The sequence below is a fragment of the Ixodes scapularis genome, unplaced genomic scaffold (genome assembly GCF_016920785.2).
Source record: "Ixodes scapularis isolate PalLabHiFi unplaced genomic scaffold, ASM1692078v2 PGA_scaffold12__126_contigs__length_90152505, whole genome shotgun sequence".
Classification (NCBI taxonomy): Eukaryota; Metazoa; Arthropoda; class Arachnida; order Ixodida; family Ixodidae; genus Ixodes; species Ixodes scapularis.
The window spans coordinates 16,158,986-16,180,695 of NW_024609838.1; the positions used below are offsets into that span (position 1 = coordinate 16,158,986).

A 21,710-nucleotide genomic window follows, 5' to 3' on the forward strand; every position below is an offset into this window, starting at 1 on the left:
TGCACCGAGTGGGCGCACAACATTCGCCGCGCCTTTGCGACCACAGCCTCTCCCCGGGAACGCTGTCAATTGCTGACCATCCTGCCATCAACCTTGACAAGAAATGAAGTCCAGAAAATCATTCCAGAGGCATCGATCTACATCATTAATAGGTCCCGGAAGCTGAGGGAGGACCACGGCCTGTGGTATGTGCCCGATCCCTATACAAGGTGTAAAGTGAGCCCTGAAAACATATCTGCAGCGGTTGAGTACTACATGAAAGACGAGTTATAGTGTTCTAGGCAGAGTCCCAATCAGAAGGACGTCATTTCCGTTGTGCTCGATGGCCAGAAAACGCTCAGGCCGAAACGTTTTATGACACGGTCAATCAGAGAAGCGTTTCGTGTATATAGAAGTGACCATCCCGACCCCGGCATCGGATTGACGAAGTTTTACTCCCTGCGACCCCGATGGGTTAAATGCAATCCCCAGCAAGAAGCGTGCGTTTGTGTGTACTGCGCAAACTATAACCTCTGTGTCGCCTCTCTACAAAACGCTGCTGGCTCACAACTTGATGCAGCGGAATTGAACTCGGCATTCATTTGCAACCCGCCATCGCGCCAGTGCCTTTTAGGCGAATGTGACGCCAGTCTCTTACACTTTAAAAACTCAACATCTCCGAGGATGAGTCAGGCGAGCTCGTGAAAAAGACTTTAGATCCGGTCACTTTTCTGGAAGAGCTTCGTGTGTCAGTCTCAAGGTGGATCATTCACAACCGTATCAGACAGACGCAAGGCAAAGCCATCTATGAAGAAAAGCAGTGCGCGCAGCGTGGTAGCATTGTCTTCCACTTCGACTTTGCTGAAAACTGGACTGTTATCCTTCTTGACGAGATTCAAGCGTACCACTGAAAAAAAACAAACAGGTCTCAATATTTACTTGTGTGGTGACGACTAGAAAGTCGACATACACTTTTGTCATCATCAGTGACGACTTGCATCATGACTCCGCTCATGCCTGTCTGGCTGTACAAAAAGTGAGAAAGTGGCTCGATGACAACCTTGCTGTGTACTCTCATTTGACTTATGTAAGTGACGGTGCCGCCAGTGACTTCAGGAATCGCTTCCAACTTCATGAATTCCAAAAAAAAAAAATATATTTTTCCCAAGGCCCGATGGCCACTGGGCACGGAAAAAACGCGTGTTACGGAGTTGGAGGACTCGTCAAACACCAAGCAACGCTTCACAACTTGAGACAGCTCCCAGGAAAGGCCATGCAGTCTGCAAAATGCGTGGTGAACAGCCTTTCCCAAAAACTAAAAGGAGTGAGTGAATTTCACAATTCTTGACGAAGACGAGGTTGTTGATTCCCGTGAACGCAAAAATGAAGGGTGGGTGGGAGTGCGCGCCTTTCCTGGTATTTAGTCGGGGCATGTGTGGCTATGAAAAACATCAGAAGCTTCGACCTGTGACTTGGACGTGGCACGGACTGTCGGGTCCCCTTGGAAGAAACTATAAGTGCACACCGTCAGAAAATGTTTGTGTCAAAATCTGTCAATCTTGAAACCTATGAAGGCAGAACTGTGTTGTATATGATGTGTTATTTAATATATTTAATGCTCAATTTATTATAACGCGCCAAAGATGTGACAAACTATTACTTGCAATACTCGAATGAATAAAAAAATACTTTTCTCTCAAAGTAAGGAGTCGCAATAACTGCGTCGCACCACAGTACACCGTGCCGAGCTTCGCGGAAGGGGCTCGGTAGAGGTGCTGTATCTATTACACCATCAATATAATGCAACATGTTTTTAATTGATATTAACCCCCAAATAAAGGAGAATGTCTGGTCAGAGTTTAAAAAAAATCGAGAACGGGATTTTTTTTTTTAAATCGCCCTTAAAATATTTTTATTTTGGTGCTTGCCTCGTGTTTGCTTGCCAAGATCTCCCCAACCCGCGCTTAAATAAATTTGAATTTTAGTAAATGTACTTACATTTATAAGTAGTGAATTTACTTAAAATATCACGTTTCTGACTAAATTATTTCCTAAGATACAGGCCTGCAAAGTTGAGGGAAAAACGGCCAAAGAGCCAAAATTGATATTTTTTATTCATTTTTTAAAACATACTAAAGAATAACAATATTTTTTTTTCGCCATGCTAAGTACATATAGATTGTACTAAAATATTATGAAACTCACCTAAGAAGTATAACTTCAGTTATTAATCACCAAAGTTGCACCCTTTGGCTATGCAAGCAAATGCGACATTCCACCTCTACGTGATGTAAGATTTTTTGCGTCCGACAATTTTTTTTCTTGGTGAAAATAATTCTGATTTTGTTTATTTTAGACATCGGGAAATAACATATAAAATTATGAAGCAAATTAAAAAGGTCGACCAGCCACCCCCTGTTCGATCTTATCTGAAATCACCCTGTAATTGCCTTTTACACCTGGTAACTGCTTTCAGCACACCTTTTGCAGTGTATGTTAGTTTTCAGAAAACAACAAAACCAGAGCAATTTGCGAGATATTGGGACCATGCATGCACTCCACAATAAAAGCATGACAGACATTTAAATTACACATCCTTTATTGAAAAAGATGTATAAAAAAGGGGGCCTCTTTCAGGTGAAGTGACAGAAGTTTTTCAACTCCCAGTTCTGCAGCAGTATGATGCACAAGCATTGGCAATCCTAATTTGCACAACAAAAAAAAGGGAAAAAAAAAAAGAAAAAAAAAAAATGGAAACCATGCATAGCACTACAAAATGTACATTCGCCGACTCGGTACAAAACATTCGCGAGACAGTGGCTCCGGGCATCAATGTGCGTCCAATGAGCCCCAGAGTCAGTCCTAGTCAATCACCATCACTCCTCAGATTTTCGCGCTTTCCACAGCATGAACGTCTGCAATGGTGTCACTTTATATCCGAACATATGGCAACCCCTTTGACTGCATTCGCGTCTCAGATAAAAGTTTATTGCTCACCTAGATTCATGAGATACTTCCCGAGAGGCTAAGAAATAACTTTTCGTTTCGTCCCGACAGTCGAAAATAAAAGGAGGCAACGCAGCGGATGAGACGACACACCAAGCGCACAAGGCAGCTGTAACAACGCAAGCTCCGTATGGCCACGGGAGATGAAACGGCCAAATAAAAAAGAAAAACGATTGGCAAAGAGCTTCCAAACAAATGGCACCTCTAGAAAGGGGAGCGGCTTCTTAAATAATGTGACGCACATATATTACAAAAAAACAACACATTCTATACACAATGGCCCGTGTAAAAAGTAGCACCCGACTGCCTCTCCGTCAAAGGAACTCAACCGCCCCCTCCGCGAGTCTGGCTGCAGTCAGACTTTGATATGCACCTCGCGACTCTTCTCGAGACTTCCCTCCGAGCAAATCGAAAAGCGATTTGGGGGGACGACTCCCGCCGACCCGTACTTCGACCCGCTTCCCGCGACGTGCACTCTTTAAGCTGCGGATCACACCGCTAATACGTGGTGCAAAAAGCGGTCCGCAGACGCCGACTGAGGCGCGTTTCTTTCACCTACGATGCTCCCGTCACATTGGTCGTCCAAAAACTGTCTTCAGACACATTCGAAGCATACATATGTACGAAGCAAACATACTTCGAACGAGTCTGTCGTCGCGTCTGCAACAAACGCCGTGTCTTTTGCACGACGTACGAGCGGCGAGACTCCGGCTTCGCAGGGCGCCAGGGGGACCTCGGAACACGGACGACGAAAAAAATGCGCCTCTCCTCTACGTGCAAGCTTACACGCACACACATACACACGCACAGTCAAAGCCGAGTCCTTTGGTTTGAGCGCACACTTTCACGGGGTACGGGGGATTGCGTGCACACGACAAGAAAGCACGCGGTGGTGGCTGCTGCTTGTTGGGGGGATTGGGCGTCTCGTCTCTTGGCCGGAACGAGCGCCCATAGTGGACCGTTTGGTCGGACGACCGCCCCGTCCGTCCGTACTCTCGGGGTCGCGGAGGATGTCGCGGCATCGTTTCGCGGGACGACCCGTGTACGACAGGGCTTCCGGGGGCTGCGGCGGCGGTGCGGATGGAGAAGGTTCCTAAGACTCGTCGTCGTCCGGGTTCTCGGAGTCGATGAATTCGACGTGGGTGAAAGGGAAATGTCCTACGCGGCCCTTCAGCTCCCCTTCCCACTGGCCGTTGATGTTGGTCTTGGTGACCGTGATGATGTCTCCGACCTGCAACGGAGGATACGGGAACGAGGCTTGAAGCACGTCCAGACGGCGTCGCAAAAAGGCAAACTGAGACGGGCCCAAAACCAAAGCGAGTGCACAAGTGAGCTGTTTAAGACTGACAAAGCAAGGGCTTGTTCGCACACCCAACTGCGTTTGCTTACGATGGAGTCCTTGCGATTTCTTACGACGAAAGAACACACTGGGTCGCTGGCGCCATCTACGAGGTCACCCTGAAGTAAAGGTTTTGCAGTGTTTGCGAAAATAAACGAACTTCCTATCTGGGGTTCTGTGTTGTTGGTAAATACCAATAAACCCCAAAAATTACACACCCCGATAAGGTTTGATCAAAATCTGGGGCCACCGAAAAATCCCTGATTGAAGTTCTCCTTGGATGAGAAACAGTCAAACTTTTTGGGAAGAAAACCTTTATCAGTAGCTTTGTTTTGTGTTCACCCAAAACAGAGCCTTCACTGAAATCTCCACAAGGTCACTTATTTTGCCAGAACATTCTCTTATCGATACTGGAATGTTTTCCCAGTATTTGGTTTACATGCATGTCCTCTGGGGCGAGTTTCTTGGGGATACCATTACCACGTCCTACATAAACATGAGCCTCGATAAATGCCTATCTTTTGTCCAACATGGAAAATCGATGCAAAAGAAGACAGAATTCGTGGGGGAAAAAAAGGCCTTAAAAACATTACCCCAAATTCAAAAAAAAAAAAAAAAAAAAAAAAACTCGAAAACACGGAACTCTAGTAATAATGCGCTTCCTTTATGACGTCCAAACAAAAAGTAATGACTGTTTTTTTGTTTTTTTTCCCATTAAGAATTGGGTGACATTATAGGCTCTTATTGTTTTTCTCTTTCGAAGTAGCATCCTTTGCACTACACATATTGATTAGAATGTTGAAAAAACAATGCCAAAGAAATGTACAAGGACACAACTTTTAGCATTAAAGCCACGACTTTGTTTGCTTCACTGTATAAAAAAAATCTTCCTTCGTTGCAGGTTTCTTTTTTCTTTTCCAGTGTTGAGAACGTTTTGGAGCCGCACGGAAAAGTATTACTGTGCAGTTATTACTTTAAAAAAATTCAACGTCTGCCATATTCTCACAAGCACGTGTTCTTCGCCTGCCATGATGGCACAAACGAATCAGCCCTTATATTTGGGACGCCGGTACCGACGTATTAATATCCGCAGTTTCACCGCGAATGCCTCACCTCCAACTTGAGGGCCGTCTTGTCGTAGGCATTGGGAACGCGCGCCTGCTTCACTCGTGCCCGTGCCGGCAGCTTCCTCTGCGGACGAGGGGAAGGAAAGAGAGTCAAAAACACTTTCCATTCACCACCGACATCTCTCATTTATTTACTGATTTATTGCGGAGACCCCCTACTATCGAGGAGGCAAACAAAGAATTTGACGCCGCGAAACAACGGACAAAACAAGAAGCGAAGGCAGAGGGGCAAAATATAATGAAAAACAGTGCAAAACCAGAGATTGCGCGACAGAGCGAATTCATCCCCACTGCTAAGAGTTTTGGCAAGTGTGATGAAAAAACCATGAGTAAATATATTTTCCAGCCAAGGACCGCGGACCATTCGTTGCAGTGCCAAACAAAGTCAGGAAAAAAAAAAAAGAGCACTGAATTTTAAAGGTTTAATATTCGTGCAGTGATCACACCTGCAACAAATGAAGTGAGTCGGGAGTAGACATTTCGCGACATTCATAAAAAATGCTACAAACAAGTTTCAGGTGTCCGTGTCTTATTCCTGCTTACTGCTAACAGATCATCGACACAACTAAACCCCATGTGCTATGCATCTCCGAATCTCCAGATGCTAAAATTATCTTAATCGATTGTTTTTTCCACAGACCGTCATAGATTGACATAGCCTTTCCTCAGATACAGCAGTGATAGGTGACACTGCCTCGTTTCAAAATGCTCAGATTTCTCATTTTTGTTAATAAATTATGTAACAGTCCTGTGTTTACATTATTGTTTTTTGCATTGTTTGTACTTTCCTGTTCAGCACAATCTTTTAATGCCTCTCAAGGCTGAGAACCACCTGGTTGTTTATGTTGTTCATACAGAAGGCTTGTGGTAATTCAAACTCGGATAGTCCATACTCCCGGTTAATTCAAGACAAATTTCAAAACTTTGGTTCTTCCACTATGTTTTTAATGTCTTTATAAGCCGCTTAATTCGCACGGTGTTTTCGTGTAATTCATACTCTTTTGTTCTCGCAGCCCCCATTGAATGCACTTTTTTCCGAGCACCGGTGCGCTGCAGAGGGGCAACACTCGCAAAGTTTGCTTCCACGGGTGTTGCTTCTCTCCAGTGAACCGGTGCTCGGTAAAAAGCCTGAATGTCGCAGAACTAACGTTCAGGTAGCCAAGATGAAACCAAATGAAAAAAAGGTGACAACTTTATGCCTTCAATATTTGCACTTGATGCTTCTAAGCCTGGAAAAATTGTAAGCACTGTACGTTGCTCCCGCTAGATAAATAATGGAAAACCTGTCCAGTGACCCTTTCTTTACACTATTCTTTTGGGAACAGATCCCGACCACAAGAAAACATCTTTTGAAAAAAGAGCTCGACCATCAAAGGATTAAGGGTATAAATGATTGATCAAACAAATCTTTTAGTCAACAAAAACAATGTCGCCTTCGAGGTATTTCCTTTCCCCGCTCTCGAGGTCCACGTTCGTAAAGAACCGGCGGATTTCTGAAAGCCGTACAAAAGTGAGACAGCCATTGCTTAGAGTAGCAGACGACTCTGGCATTTGGTGCCCGAACAAATGCGACCCCGACACCACCTCTGCGTGAGGAGCAGACGATGCTCTTACGCACTTTGACTGGAGGGAGACGGTAGGCATTGGGGAAGAGATCCAGCGACTGCAACCCGAGCGGCTAACTTTAGAACTACACCCATGGGACTCGATGACGAGGCAGCACTCGGCTGCCGTAGCCGAACACTGTGTCACCGTTCAACTAGGGCTCAGTTTCTCCCGCTGTCCAAGGAGAAGCTTCTTTGCAGCCACGCGGGCTAGCATGCGTAGTGCACACGTCCGGCACCTGCTCGGCACAAAGGACGAGGTGGGTCAAGCTCGCATCCTCCGACGACTGCTTTCAAGAAAGATCCGGCTTGTCACGGCCCACCAATGTCACTCCGTTTATTGCCGACACTTTTTACATTACAGCGTGCTCCAACCAGGAAGGTTATGCCAAGAACAGAGTACACAAACTTTGTGTTGGGTAAACACCGAGCTCGGGGAAAAACGAGCTGGACAGAACGCCCCAATAGCTCGATCTCCTTGCCAATGGACGAAAGCGACTAGCCCTTGCATTGCCCCACTATGCCTCCAATGAGAGCTCGGTGCTTCGACGCAGGCGCACCCTCCACGCAAAGGGCGGACAAACTTGCACACCGTACGGTGGCAGCATCTCGCTAGTGCCGACTTAGCCCGCGAAGTCGAGGACCTGTTGCCCGCCCGAGACGGACGTTGCTGCAATGTCCTCACCTGGACGTTGGAAGGGGTGTTGTACTTGATGGGGTCCCCGCCGGGGGTTGACCTGGGGTTCTGGGCGGGGGGCGCCGCCGCCAGCTGCGGGGTCGAGGACGGCCGGTTCCAGCCCTGGCCGTCGTTGAGCGCCTGGCAATCCTCCAACTGCAAGCGCGGGCAGACGGCACACTGAGGCTCCGGTTCACGAAGCCGACACGCTTGAGCACCCCGTGAAAAGTTAATTTATTTATTTGAAGGAATGCCGAGCTCCCATAAAACACTTTTAATGTGTGAAATGGCTTTTGATGCTAGTTCTCAATCCCAAACTTTTGTCAGTTTGTCCGTGCATTTCTCACTTAATTTAGTGGGGAGACTGAATTGGTTATAGGTCAGATGATGTCAATTGATGTCATATGACCGGACATCACACGACCTATACACCAATTCGCTATCCCACAGAAAATTTAAAGTCGCACAGCTCGATGACAGCACCTGCACACAAATTTTGCCCTGCCCCCCCCCCCCCTCTACATTTAGCAGGAAAATTTCTGTCATGTCATCCAATGTCAGGTGTCCTAAGCAGCATTTCAGTTTCCCTGCTAAATTTCGGGGGGAGGGGATCGATCTCACACGACCCAATAGCCTTCAGTTTCCGTGCTAAACTCAGCAGGAAAATTGACGTCACGTGACCTGACCACATATGACATATACATCAATTCAATTTCCCCACTAAAACTGGCAGGAAAATTGATGTCACGTGTCCTATGAACCCAGTTTCCCCACTCAATGTAGAGGGGAAATCAATTCTTTTTCACTCCCCAAAACAAAGGTTAAATGTCTCCTAAACAATTCTAAACTATCGCGTCAAAAATACAGCATTTCATGCATTATAAGACTTCAAAGATAAAGATCACTGCCATGTTTTTTTAATATCTGGATAGGATACACACGTCACAAAATGAAGTTTACCCCAAAAAAGGTTTTTAGCGCAATATTGACGTAGCAAGACATACCTGGGAGTCTGGAATGATCCTGATGTTTTGGCATGCCGACCCGATATAGAAGTGCATTTCTGGATCACCCCCAGAGACGCTTAACTCCCCGAAAACTATTTTTTGAAGTACCCGGATTGCATATTCATGTCCCAAAACAAATTTTCCACGTAAAAATATTTTCACAACACCACCTTTGTAGCAAGACTCATTTTGAGTGAGGAGCAATTCTGTAATGTGCTTCTATTTCGGCACGTCGTCCCGAAATGCCTTTTCACAATGAAGTGAATATTGCGACGAAACGTGGCTTTTGCGGGGAAGCATAAATTTTACATTAATGGGCCACTAAACCACTTTCTGCGAGCCTATTTATGGTCATGCCTCAACCTATGGGCTCTAAGCACCCTAAAAAAACATTACAATCATATGTGGCTCATTTCTCTATTAAAATTGGTATCAAAGATGGATTACCTCGCAACTGTTGCCAACACTGCAGGGTGCTGTCGAACGAAGAGATGCTCCGAAGGAGCCCTTCTCAACGTTCGATGGCGCCCTCTGGTGTCAGTAATAGTTCCGAGGCGATCTATCTTTGATGCCGATTTTATAGAAAAATCAGCCTCATATGAATGTAAAGTTTGTTTTTGTAGGATGCTTAGAGCCCATAAATTGAATATGACCATAAATAGACCATTGCAGAAAGTGATTTAGTGCCCCTTTAAAAATCTACCCAAACAATAAAAAAAAAATAAAAACATTTAAAGGGAGTTTAGATTTGTTCGAATTTTTTTAGGGATTGGTTTGCCTATAAAGTGTTTCCTTCGACATAGGGCAGGAGCTCACCCTTTCCACATAGGGCACGGGGATCGAGCCCGTCTGGCCGAGGCTGTTGCGTGCCGTCCACCACTGCTCCTCGTCTTTGGAGATCACCGTCAGCACCTCTCCTTTCCGGAACGGCAGGTCGTCCGGGTCGCCCTGAGATGGACACACCCTCACTAAGCACCCCCCAATTTGTGCACGTGAAAATACTCCAGTCGAAGGATTGCCCTGTGTAGACTCTGGTCCCTATCCAGAAAACTACAGTCACTTACAGGGGGTGCTCAAGTGTTTTATGTAGAAGCTTGTTTTTGATGGCATATTGTTTGCTGGGCTTCAGACAATAAAAATGACCAGTTCTAGCAGCAAGACATTCTAGTAAGCAACAGAAATACATGAGCGCTATTTACTCTTGTGGGAGGGGGGGGGGGCCTTGGGCCCTCACCACTTCTATACCAGTGGAAGTACAGTCAAACAAACGCCTGTGTAACAAAGCGTGTGGGATCGCGATAATTCTTCGTTATTCACGTTACTTTGTTATATCTGTCACGCACTTTAATAACCCCAATAAAGCAGATAAGCAACGAAATAGCCTGTTGTACAGGCTATTTCGTAGTAGAAGAGTTCATTGTAGCGGCGTTTGACTGTAGTTAATTGCGTGGAGATTCTGAATGTCACTATTAACTATTACTGCTCTTTCTATGTGTGTCGTGCATTATATTTTGACAAAAATGTCATATCTTTGGGTGTAGAAGATGTAATACAGCAATTATTACTTGGAAACGCCGTCTGATGGCATTCCCTGGTGTCTGCTGAAAGGTGCACGAAGAGGGGGGTGTCACTATCTTTGCTTGGATTTTTAATAGGGAAATCGGCTGCACAACATAATGCAACATTGGCGTTTCTAAATGTTTATGTTTATACAGCCTCCAAGTTAGGTAGTCTGCCTCCAACGGGCGACTTACCTTTTAGCTGTAGATGAGCAATTTAGCTAGTGCAGTTCAACTGCTAGCCTGGGGTCTTTAACAGGCGCCACGCAGTAGTGATACATGACCGCACGCTGGTACAATGCTCATCCAGATCGAAACGGGCAGGGGTGGGGATTGAACTTGAAGTTTCTAAGATGCTTAGAGCCCGTAGACTGAGTTATGAAAATAAATTGACGATATCAGAATCCACTTGAGTGCCCCTTTAAGAAACACATGAGAATGTCCAAGGAAATATCACGAAGCAATGCCCTGCATTTCTTTACACTGTCAATGAATAAAGTGATGGACTGAAAGCATCCTTGGATGTTAGGGAAATAAAGGTGGAAGACTGAAATTGGGCACTGCACTGTAAACTAAAACCATGAAAAACAAAAAGAGCTAAGGACTTCTGTTGCTGTTAATAAAACATGTCATGGCTCTCCAGATTATGGTAACGAAGATGTATGTTTTATTATAAAATGAATGACCACGGGAAACTTGGCTATTTTACTTGCACAACGATCGGACAACGAAAACCGGGAAGAGAAACTAGTTTGTCGAGAAAAGTGTCTTTTAACCATTAAATTACTTTTACGGGAGCAATTACATATTTATTGTCTCAAAAATAATGCCTAAACAGGAAGACCAAGCTGTTTTTTTCTCATCGTTGCAACATGGAAAGAGTCGACTCAATTGGTTGTTGTGGCAAGTTCGCTGCTATGCGGAGCGCAAGTTCGTCTGCTTCTTTTGCAGGGGTTGTGGTGACATCCGAACGCCGAGCTCCAATCGGCTCTGAATGAAGGATAGTGGGTGGACCTCAAGGCAGCTTGTTTCGAGGTCCACCCACTATCCCTCAATCAGAGTCAATTGGAGATCGGCGTCATTCTGACGTCACCCCAAATCCTGCAAAAGTAGCAGACGACTTGATCTCTGCATGTGAAGTGGGCTGCTTGACTTGTACATCCCCTACTTCAAACAAGGCACACTTCAAGGCTAAGAGGTTGTAGGTCCTAACCACACCGTTGGATCCAACGCACTCGAAAATGCTGCTGTGTTCCTTGGATCGGCGACGTTATCCGCCCAACGCGTGGCATACCTTTGCACGCACTCGCAGACTTGGCTCTTTCGGCGTCTCGCATTTCAACTTCCACGTTTACCTTCCAGGTTTCGAGCATGCAGTTTTGAGACGACGACGTCTAAGGGAGACGTCGTCGTCTTATGCGGTTTTGAGCATGCGGTTTTGAGACGACGACGTCTATGGACGACGACGCTTGCTCTGTTGGAGTTTTTGACACTGATCGCAGCAGCAATGAGAGTGATTCTTATCAAAGGTGTTGGAAACTAGTCATTTTGACATCGACCCGCCCTCGACCAGCTCCAGCAACGACGACTACAATCGGTGAAAGGTTAAGGATTCAGGGGAAGCTCCTTCTTCCTCTTTTCACTTTAGCAGAGCGAACGCTGAAGAGGAAGTTGCCTCCTCTCCGGACTCTGCTAAAGTAGAAAAAGTAGAAAGGGCTCAATATGTGTGTTAGCTGCTTCTGCCCAAACAGCTGCATAGGAACAACTCAACTTACAACATCAGAGGTGATCATTCCAGGGATAGCACCGTTTATTCTTACAATGTTGGAGAGACCAAAAAGGAACATGGCACTAATGTTTGTGCCAGAGTGGTTAGCAACATAGTAACCAATGAGGATTTGAGTAATAAGTATTGAGAGTATTCACTCGATGACACTATCGAGTGCAGTCCAGAAGTTGTGGTGTCGATGTGCACACGCAAGCCTGCAAAGGCCCGTTTTCGCCTGCTGTCCTTACCCACCCGGTGCATGGTGTTTTCACCGAGTTTTAGTATTTGTGTTCATGCGCATACTACTCATAGTTACCATGCTTGTCTGAATGTCCGTATGCTTGACTAACTCAGCGTGTGTGTAGACAGCTTTCCAAAGACACATTATCTCAGGAAGTTGAAAGCATAACAGGCTGAACGCACTCTTACGGAATGCCTTCAAACTGAGCCTGAAGCTCCATGGTCTGCAAAGGCAGAGTCAAATAGAATTAAGAATGACCCCATGCATGACAGTTTCAACTGTATGCTAGCAGTACCTATAGTTGTTTCAGTTTGCGATTTCAAAGTCAAAATAAATGCCAGGTATCAATGCAGTGAATATGCCTTGTATATAATATCTTGTATAACATCATCTATAAGATGTTTTAGTACATATATGATAGCATCCTTGTATATAATATCATCACATTATCACCATCACCTGACACGGCACTGCGGACCTAAGTGGTGCGAGCTGCTGCCTATTTGCGGTGCCGCCACTCTCCAGAGCAAGTAAAGATTCTTATTATCATAACTATGTCCTTCCATCGCATATCTTGCAGTGAACCTGGTTTTGAAAACTTGATTCAAGTGTTGCTGTTGAGCATCCTGGGATTTTTGTTTTCTGACACAAAAATGGTGCAGCAGCAGTTTCTTTCTCTACAATATAATCCAGTTGTAACAGAATGAGAATTTCTGATTGATTTAGTCCATCACTGAAACTTCTATCTCGGAGAGATTGCTGTTTTGAATACTGCCATAGAAAAGAGAAACACAACTCACGCTGCCTTCAAAGTCATACTTGGCTTTCACTTTTTCAACTTTCTTAGCAGCCTGAAAACAGAAAAAAAATGCATTATCAGCAGTGTTCACCATGACTCAGCAAGCGGCACCCAACCGACACTTTTGTGTTGGTTGGGTGCCGCATGTAAGGACAGCCGAGTCGCTAAAAGGACAGCCGAGTCGGCTGTCCTTTTATGCACAATGCTAAAAATTAACCCAAGTTGAATGATAGCTAAAAACAAATCCAAAGGCTTTATTGACTCCATGCCTCATTCACTGTTAATGGTGCGTGCACTGGTTCAAGATACTACTATTGGATCAATGTTCAAATGATGAACAGGATTTAAATGTTTCTGCAACTAGTAAAAACCACTCTACGTTCAGATGTTTGCCTCCAAGCTGTACCGTTAAAAAAGACACGTCATTCATTAAAATGAAGGCAACAAAACATAGCTGCACCTTCTGCAAGGCCAAAGATCTTTGGACTCCTCCCCTAAATTGCAAAAGTAGTCCTGGGTTCGATTTTGGTCAAGGTGAGAGTGTTTTCGGCTGCTGATTGGAAAGTAGCGTCACAGCTTGCACGTAATCGACCAATGAGACATTTTTGACCCGTCAGTGAGCTCAAAATCGAGCAATATTTTGGTGAGAATGCCTCACCAACAACAAATAGTGAGACGGGTCTCGCGGTATCTCATGTGCTTGTCCTTAGCGCTCCTTCATCCCCCAGTTGATGTCAGCTTGTATACGGCAACAGAACAACTTGAGATTTGCAAACGAAGCACGAGGTGTCAATGGCTTCCAAAGTGAGACAGCAGACGATCACAATTTCGACCCGCGTCCGATCTTACTTCGACGCGATGCACGGTTCGCAGCAGACGATCAACTTTTTTTTCTCGGTTTGTTAGCAGACAATGTTCGGTGTTTCTCGTATTATCTCCGTCCGCGAATGGTGCTTCACAGCAGACGAACCCTGGCCTTTGCCCACATTAATAGACACTTTGCCCGCATTAATAGACAAACTGCCTACGAATACCATCTCAGATCGCTGTGCGAAAGGCAAATCAGATCTCGTTCTTGACTTTGAGGTGACCAAAATCAGACTCCAGAGAAGGATAGAGAATCCAAAGGGAGAAAAAAGACGGCTTCACCAACGTCGCCTGGACACCAAGGTTGTCATAATAAACTTTCTATGTCGCCCACAGGAGGCCAGCGTGGGGCACAGATAGGGCACAAGTGCTGCGTCAAAGTTTGGTCGGGGCCTGTGCCCTCACAGACTGAACACAGGTTCCAACCGAACCCTGACACAGTACTCGAGTCCAACGTGCGCCCCCCGGCAGGTGCCGGTAGATGTAGGAAATCCGGCACATGGCAGCCTCGGCATCCGACAGCCGTTAGCTTCGCACATACTTTCTCGAGGAGCGGAAGAGGGTACGAGTCGAAGAGCGGAAGAGGGTATGAGTCGAAGAGAGGGCGAAGCATGCAGGCCCAAGACGAACGTGAAGGAGCGGGGGAGGGAAGGTACCGGCTTGACGAGGGGCGTCGTGTCGAGGTAGTGGAGCTTGTAGAAGTTGAGCAGGGACGGGATGTCCGGGAACATCTGGTCCCCGATGCGGAAGCGCGTCTGTTCGTCCTGGCTCACCCGGTTGATGATGTAGTGGCTCACCTTGTTCTCCTCCCTGCACACACAAAGGCCATGAGAGAGCAGTGAGCTAATCCTGGGCTACCGAGTGACCCAGAAACAAACTCCGGTAGAAGAAACAGACGGCAAGACAAAAGACTGCAGCAGCTGAAGAAACAAGGTGCTCAACTTATCTTAAACCAACAGATAAGGTTGCCATATACAAAATGTGTTTCCAAGGACTTTATCAACATTTGTTATTGACATTAAATTCTTTTTCTGCATTTATAGCGTGTTATTTTATTCCAAACTCTGTACATTTGTATGTGATGATGGGCATGCTTTGGATTTTTTGTTTCTTGCCACGAAGTGTTGAACGAAAATGCCGAACTCCGCCGCTCTCGTTTGTACGGTTAGTAGATGTCACCGCAGCAGAGACGGAGCAGCTAGCTTTGCGTCTACCCAGTAATTAGGGCGGCGGTATGATCTTGAGCTTGCAATCGTGGAGTCATGGGATCGATTCCCCTTGGGGCAAGTTTTAAAATTTAGCTCCTTCGTCTCAAATCTACCACTATTTTTACGGGTCATCCTCCGAAGCATATGTCATACATTTCGTTAACGGTTCCCGTGGTGACCTGTTCCACTTTCCTCAGGGATCCCATACCATGAACTTGTTTTGTGCTAAAGACGAAGCTGCGCTTCTGCTGTGCTTTGCCGTGGACTACTTCAAAATGCAATGGCATTGCCCATCTTCCACGAAGGCTATGTTCTTGCGTCTCATTGACACGTTGAGTACGATCATACTCGGCGCATTATTGTTTCTGTTCAGATGTTTCCTCTTCAGTCCGTTCCTTCCTCTTGTGAGGCATTGAAAAGACTACGGCACGTGTAGCGAGTGCTTCACTCCGCAATTCGCATGAGCACGCGATAAGAGGAGAAGAACACCACATGCATCTCACTCTCCCATGCATGTGCATGCATTTAATACGTGATGGCCGAGCTTTGTTTGTGAGGGGGAGATGCTACCATATTTAAAACAAGACAAGACTCGCATGAAGCTGTCACAAACTTATCTCGCCCTGGGGCTTTCCAAGATTTCGAGGTCTAGGTCGTGCGAGCTTCTTTGCGTTACTCAAATTTTCAGAATGACGAACCTCCTAAAAACTGACTGTGGGCGGCTCCCAGTGTAACTTGTGGGCCGAGCTTTCAAAGCCTGCTAGATTTGCTGTGCCACAATCCTTATATTATACGCTAGCTGGCAAGTGAATTGCCATACCAGATTACAAACGACACTCATGGGGTGGATGATATCGAGAAAAAGAAGAAACTATGTCAGCACGACTGATAAGCTCCCAATTGTTATGCTGTTTTGGGCTGCTAAGACAGCGAGGAGCCTGAAGCTTCTAATATTAAGAATTTGTGCATAAAGCAGCCTCAGTATCTGTCCAGAATAAACATGCAAGCACTTTTCCCAATGTGCACTGTGACCAGACGTCCTGTTTTGGTCGGGATAGTCCGTTTTAGAGGTTAATTTGTACCATCCCATCATTTCGTACAAATATAGCTAATGCCCCGCATTTGTGGAAACTTTCTTGCGAAATCAGTATCAGGCGAGTGGAAGATAACAAAACAGTAAAAAAAAAAATGTTATCTCGAATAGCATATGACTTTAAGCTTTTCCTGCAACTCCATTAGCCGATAAGTTTTGTTTGCACAGATGAGTTTACGGGGCACTTTTCTATATTACTATACTTGACATGCTTAGGTCCTGCAGAATTGGTAAGAAAAGTGCTTGTGTACTTAACTACTCAATGAAAAGCCCCAGAAAAGTGTGCATTTTCACGGTGAACTGAATAGTAGCGGAGCTCTTTTCTTTCTGTTCGCTTTGTGCCGCCCGACTGCCTGCCTGCCCCCCCCCCCCCCCTCTTCCCCTACACCATTTCCCTTGATGTCCCAGTTGCAACTCTGAGTAGTATGGCCACCCTACAAATGCGTCTTTGATGATGGGTTGAATAGACTGCTCAAGTACACCTTGAAAAAGGACGAAAGCTGTGGCTTATGCGAAACAATCGCAGCTTTACAGCAAGCGAAGCATGTGACAACATACCAATGGTGAGCCCGTTTCCTGGGGACAGCCATCATACACTTCGTTACTCTGATTGGATCAAGGCGGAAACAAGTTTTTCTTTTTTGTCAAGTTGTGAAAGAATGAAGTAGAGTTGGGCATTGTGGCTCTGATATTCATAAAAAATTTAGACTTATTACAGTGATCACAGCAATGCCTACTAAACACAGACTGAAGGGGTGCCTGAGAGGCCACAATGACCTATGAATGCTTGAGAATGAATAAATGTAAGGTAAAACATAATGACGGATGGATGGATGTTAATGGCTATACTCTTTGTAAAAGGGCGGTAGCTTGCGCCACCTTGCCCAAGTCTATAAAGATGAACACATGATTCCTCCCGCCCTTCTAAGACCAATTTTCTTCAGTGTGGGATATCAGCAGGATGACCCCTGGGGGATTGGGCAAAAATACTAAAAACATCACCCCCCACCTCTTCCCCCCCGGCAAGGGCTTCGCCATTTTTTCTCTGGTTAAACCTTCTCTGTGTTATCCCAGCACCGGAATCACGGGAGACAGGTTGACACTTTTGGCTGGAGCCACGCGGAAGGGAGTCCCAATTTTCCTCTCTTCCGCTTGTCTCCAACTGTGCTAGTTAGTTGTGCATCATTAAATTTTCCCTAGATAATTTCGACCAATCTTCTAATCACCTCTTTGCGACCGTAATCCTTCTCTCTTCCGTCCTTCCATTGTTGCTAGCAAAAACCCAAGACCCTTGTCAAATCCGTTACCACTCCAGGGAGGGCAGGGTGAAGCCCCATGCATTTCAAAACCAAGTGCTCTAGTCTCACACTCATTGGCAGGCGGCACATAATGTGTCTGTCCCCTGAAATTCAGCCCTATATGCCCTCGCCCTCAAAACTCCCGTTCTCGCTTCAAACAGTAAAGAACTGTCCAGCGAATTGTTAAACACATTTTTCTTTATGCCCTGTTTTGTCATGTTTTTTTTGTTTTTTTTTTTAAATTTACCAGAGACCTAGTGTTTGTGTTGCCCTTTCAAAAACCTCCGTCTGGGGTAAATTTGCAATGTTTAACCTGCTAACAAGCATCCTCATGTTTTGTACCTAAATGTGAGGCGTAACTGTTTATTCTGATGCCTACATGAACCAAAACCAACTTTCAGTCTCACATAGACTCAGTTTTATGATCACTGCAACTAAATTTATGGTGAAAGTCCAAACGTTTTGCAACAAATAAGTGATAAAGGATGCACTTTAAGCAATTAATGTTCATGTTTGGTTATTTGCGGCGCAATTACACAGTAGGAAGTGACTCCCGGGGGGGTTTGCCGAAACCCCCGAGTCTCCGAAAGAGGAGTGGGAAAGAGACACGCTTCTCAAGGTGGTTACTGACCTGACGCAAAGCACAAGATCGCCGGAAATGGTGGCACTGTTGCGAACCAGGAAGATTCCCGCTTCATGCTCAGCCATGAGCATGTCTGTCGCCTCTTGCCGCGACATTGGCCCGAAGAACCAGCTGCAAATGAACGAACAGCCTTGTTTATTAAATAAGCCGTTGTGAGCCACATCAATCACAATTTTACAACTGCAAGACAGCCACGAAAAGTTACGGACCGCATTGTGCCTCACAGTCGCCGAAAAGATGGGAGCGGCACGGAGGTCTTTTAGTCATCCCGCCGCCGGTGCAAGCTTCCTGCTTTCGAAAAAGAAACTTTAGCAACCCGTAAACTTCGAGCGCACATGGGCAACCAAAGCATGGTAAAAGGCAAAGAGCACGTGCTGTAGGCCGGGCATCGCAAAGAGGCTCCGTGCTGTTCTCATTCTGCTCCGGTAGACTAAAATATGTAAGGCTGCAAAACAATGTGCTCTCTTCCTACACAAACACTCAACGTCATCCCATGGTGATGCCAAGTTCTAAAAGACCGTAACACTCACCCGCCGTTGGACTTCGGCCATTAAAAGGAATGCCTGCCAGCACATTTTGTTTAGCTAACCTTATGCTGTGTTTGCATATGCAAAAAAGAGCAGCACGAGTCTGCTCCAGAGGCTCCAGCACCCATAGCTTGTCTCATCCCTGTTCCAAAGAGTGTAGGCCCCGGTACCATCACCAGGGCTCGAGCTGTCCGATGGGGCTTAAATTCGGATGATGACAATGAAAATAAAGACAGCAAGGTCTTATCTGTTTGTTCACACCACTATGTTATTGCTAATGAACCTCCAAGAATTTAACATAAGAGAAGAATTCTCGGCCCTTATGGGTTGGTTGCTAGCATACTATACTTTCTACCTTTATGATATCACTCAAACTGCACAAGAGGAACAATTATTTCAATGTTATAGTCAACTTAATTGCTTGCACTGGACGCACATTCTGTCTGCACCTCCATGGTATTGAGGGCGCTGCTCTAAGCTTTGAGAAGCTATCAAAAGTTACCCAAGTTCTATGCATGCTGACCCAGCTAAACTTGCCTCTGAATATCTTGTACAGCCTGCAGCCAATGAAACAATGGCCAATTGATTGGGAGACTGGGAAACAATGAGTCAGCTTTTTGCATACAATTGCTTTCAAGAAGCTATCTGCTGACCACTTCACCTTTTAACAACAGATACATACCAAAGTCTAGTATTTGGAGAATTGACAAATGGCAAAGGTGTAGCCCAATTCATCGATCCTAACATTATGTAAAGTGGCTGAAGCACTGGACACCGCTAAATCTTATCCCCCAAAATAATGTTCCGTAACAGATCTTGACGCATTCTAGATATATATATATTATACACAATAAAAAAAATAAAAAATCCTTTTGCCAGATGGTGATCGACGGCCAAACCCAATTCAAGGCTAAGACACGAGCGCATGACAACAAAATTGGAGGACTGAATCGCGAAGCACGATATTCGTGCTCTCATGAATGTCACGAATGCTAGACCGGCTGAAAATTGCACGAATAAGGGATTGCTAGCTGCCGGAAAGCTTTATTTGGAGCTGGTAGGCCTAACGCTGGCGACTGCTGAAATCCGATCCCCAACGATCCGACAACCACGGCATTTTCACACGCGGCGTTCAGCTCCACTCTTCAGCAACCCGTTCGAGGACGCAGCCTCAGCAAATGTCACAGCGGACTGCTTCTCAGTTACGCCGAATCACTTTCGTCAACAACGCTAGAGCTCCAACGCAGCCGGCAATCGTGCAAAAACCATTGCAGCTCGAAAAGCACACCACTACTGACCTGTTTTTATCGTACGGGTCGAAATTTCCAGCCATTTTTCTCGGTCGTGGACGACACCGGTCGAAAGGTTCACTCACGCACACTGCACACTGAGTGAAAAGTTTTCGCTCCCGAGCTGAATCAAATATAAAAAAGAGCGATTCCGTGTAATCGATTTCAACGAATCACAGCTCCGCCGGACGACTCATACAACCCGTCTAGGGAGTGTCATTCTTGAGCTGTCGGTTGCGTCGAACATGCGCAGCGCACACTTGGTCGTACACAGCAACGCGTGGTGTCTTACACTCGCCGAAAAACCGCTCCTACAAACGGGCACATTCGAAAGAAGCTAAGCGCAGAGACGATCAGGACCGGAGGGCGTTAGGCCTAACTGCAATCAGTGAGGCTCCGCCGCCGAAGTAAGGCACGATCGTGCGAGTACGTTTCGATTCCGTCGATGGACCACTCGGAAGACACTGCTGAATCGTTGTCACACGAGCACGGTCATAACTGGGCATAATCACGCACGAAATTGGTGCATGTCGGGGGACGCGACAAACACGAACGAAGAGATAGAGCGTAGACGCAACTTCTCGCGTCGGAGGAACGGAGGAAGAGAAGAGCGGAAGAGGAACTAATCAATATTTGGCCGCCAGGGCGGCGCCGCGTCTGTCCCAGACGCTCAGACAGCGGCCAGAGTGTCTCGGTCCTGGTCTGGACCATGTCTGGACTGCCTGAAATTTGGGCGACGAGCCGCCAACATCGAATTGCCTGCTGTCCCGCTTTCAGAATCGTTTCACGCTGTTTTAAGTCAGCAAGTGTATGGTCGTGGTTTGATGAACGGCAAAAATGAGCGATGGCACGCACGCAAGCTCCCATCTGCGATTGATTTCCTAATACGCAAAAAAATACACGTTGATTTCCCGTTTGTCTATGCACACTTAGTGAGCTGCTTTGTATGTACTGTTTGGCGGTGTATGGGATACGGAGGAATAATCTCGAAACATTAAAAAAATCGTGCTTCATTTTTTGTGTCTATGTCTGGAGCTACAAGCGACTAGGAAGTATGGACCTTTAATTCTAGAGTATCACCACCTAAAGGACCACAAGAGCATATTTCAACAAAAAATGCGTAAAAATGCAGGTAAGTTAGTGCATGACTTGCAAAATTTGCATATTCTGGAAGAAATAAAGAAAACGGGCATGCAGCACAAAACAGAGACGACATCCGCCCGAGAATGGGGCACAAAAACAAAAAAAAAAAAAAAAAAACAAAAAAAAAAAAAAAAAAGAAAAAAAGAAGAGGACGACAGACAACCATAGTCTCAAAGTCCGGCGACATAAAAATTAATAAAAAATACGGACAGCACAAAAATTGTGAGACTTGTGTTGTGACTCTACTTTTAATTCTCCACTGGCATAGAGTTTTTCTTGTCATCTTGTGATCGAAGTGCATGGGTTATGGCTTATTTGCAGTGTTGGGTAAAGTACATCTAACAAGTACTTTAAATAAAGTACAGTTTCTCCCCCCCCCCCCCCCCCCTTAGATATTTCAGACTATTAAAGAAAACAACACGAGGAAAGAAGGCATGGTCGAGCTTATTTTAATCTGAAATTATTTATGCATATGTATAGCTACTGTCGCTCTTCACTGCATAAAAGATCGCGTAGATGGTCATTGTTAGAAACTCG

At 45.6% G+C, this 21,710-nt stretch overlaps 1 protein-coding gene across 1 annotated transcript; it reads right to left on the bottom strand.

The window, feature by feature from the left end:
• Positions 1-2,560: 2,560 nt before the first annotated feature.
• Positions 2,561-20,654, bottom strand: LOC8035017 (adapter molecule Crk). The gene is made up of 8 exons (XM_040213192.2): positions 20,040-20,654; positions 18,203-18,325; positions 14,629-14,782; positions 13,107-13,157; positions 9,555-9,686; positions 7,741-7,887; positions 5,438-5,515; positions 2,561-4,216 (listed from the first exon to the last, which is right to left on the bottom strand). Exons 1-8 carry the CDS (start codon positions 20,072-20,074, stop codon positions 4,079-4,081), a joined length of 858 nt encoding a protein of 285 aa, XP_040069126.1. The 5' UTR covers positions 20,075-20,654; the 3' UTR covers positions 2,561-4,078.
• Between the last annotated feature and the right edge of the window lie 1,056 nt (positions 20,655-21,710).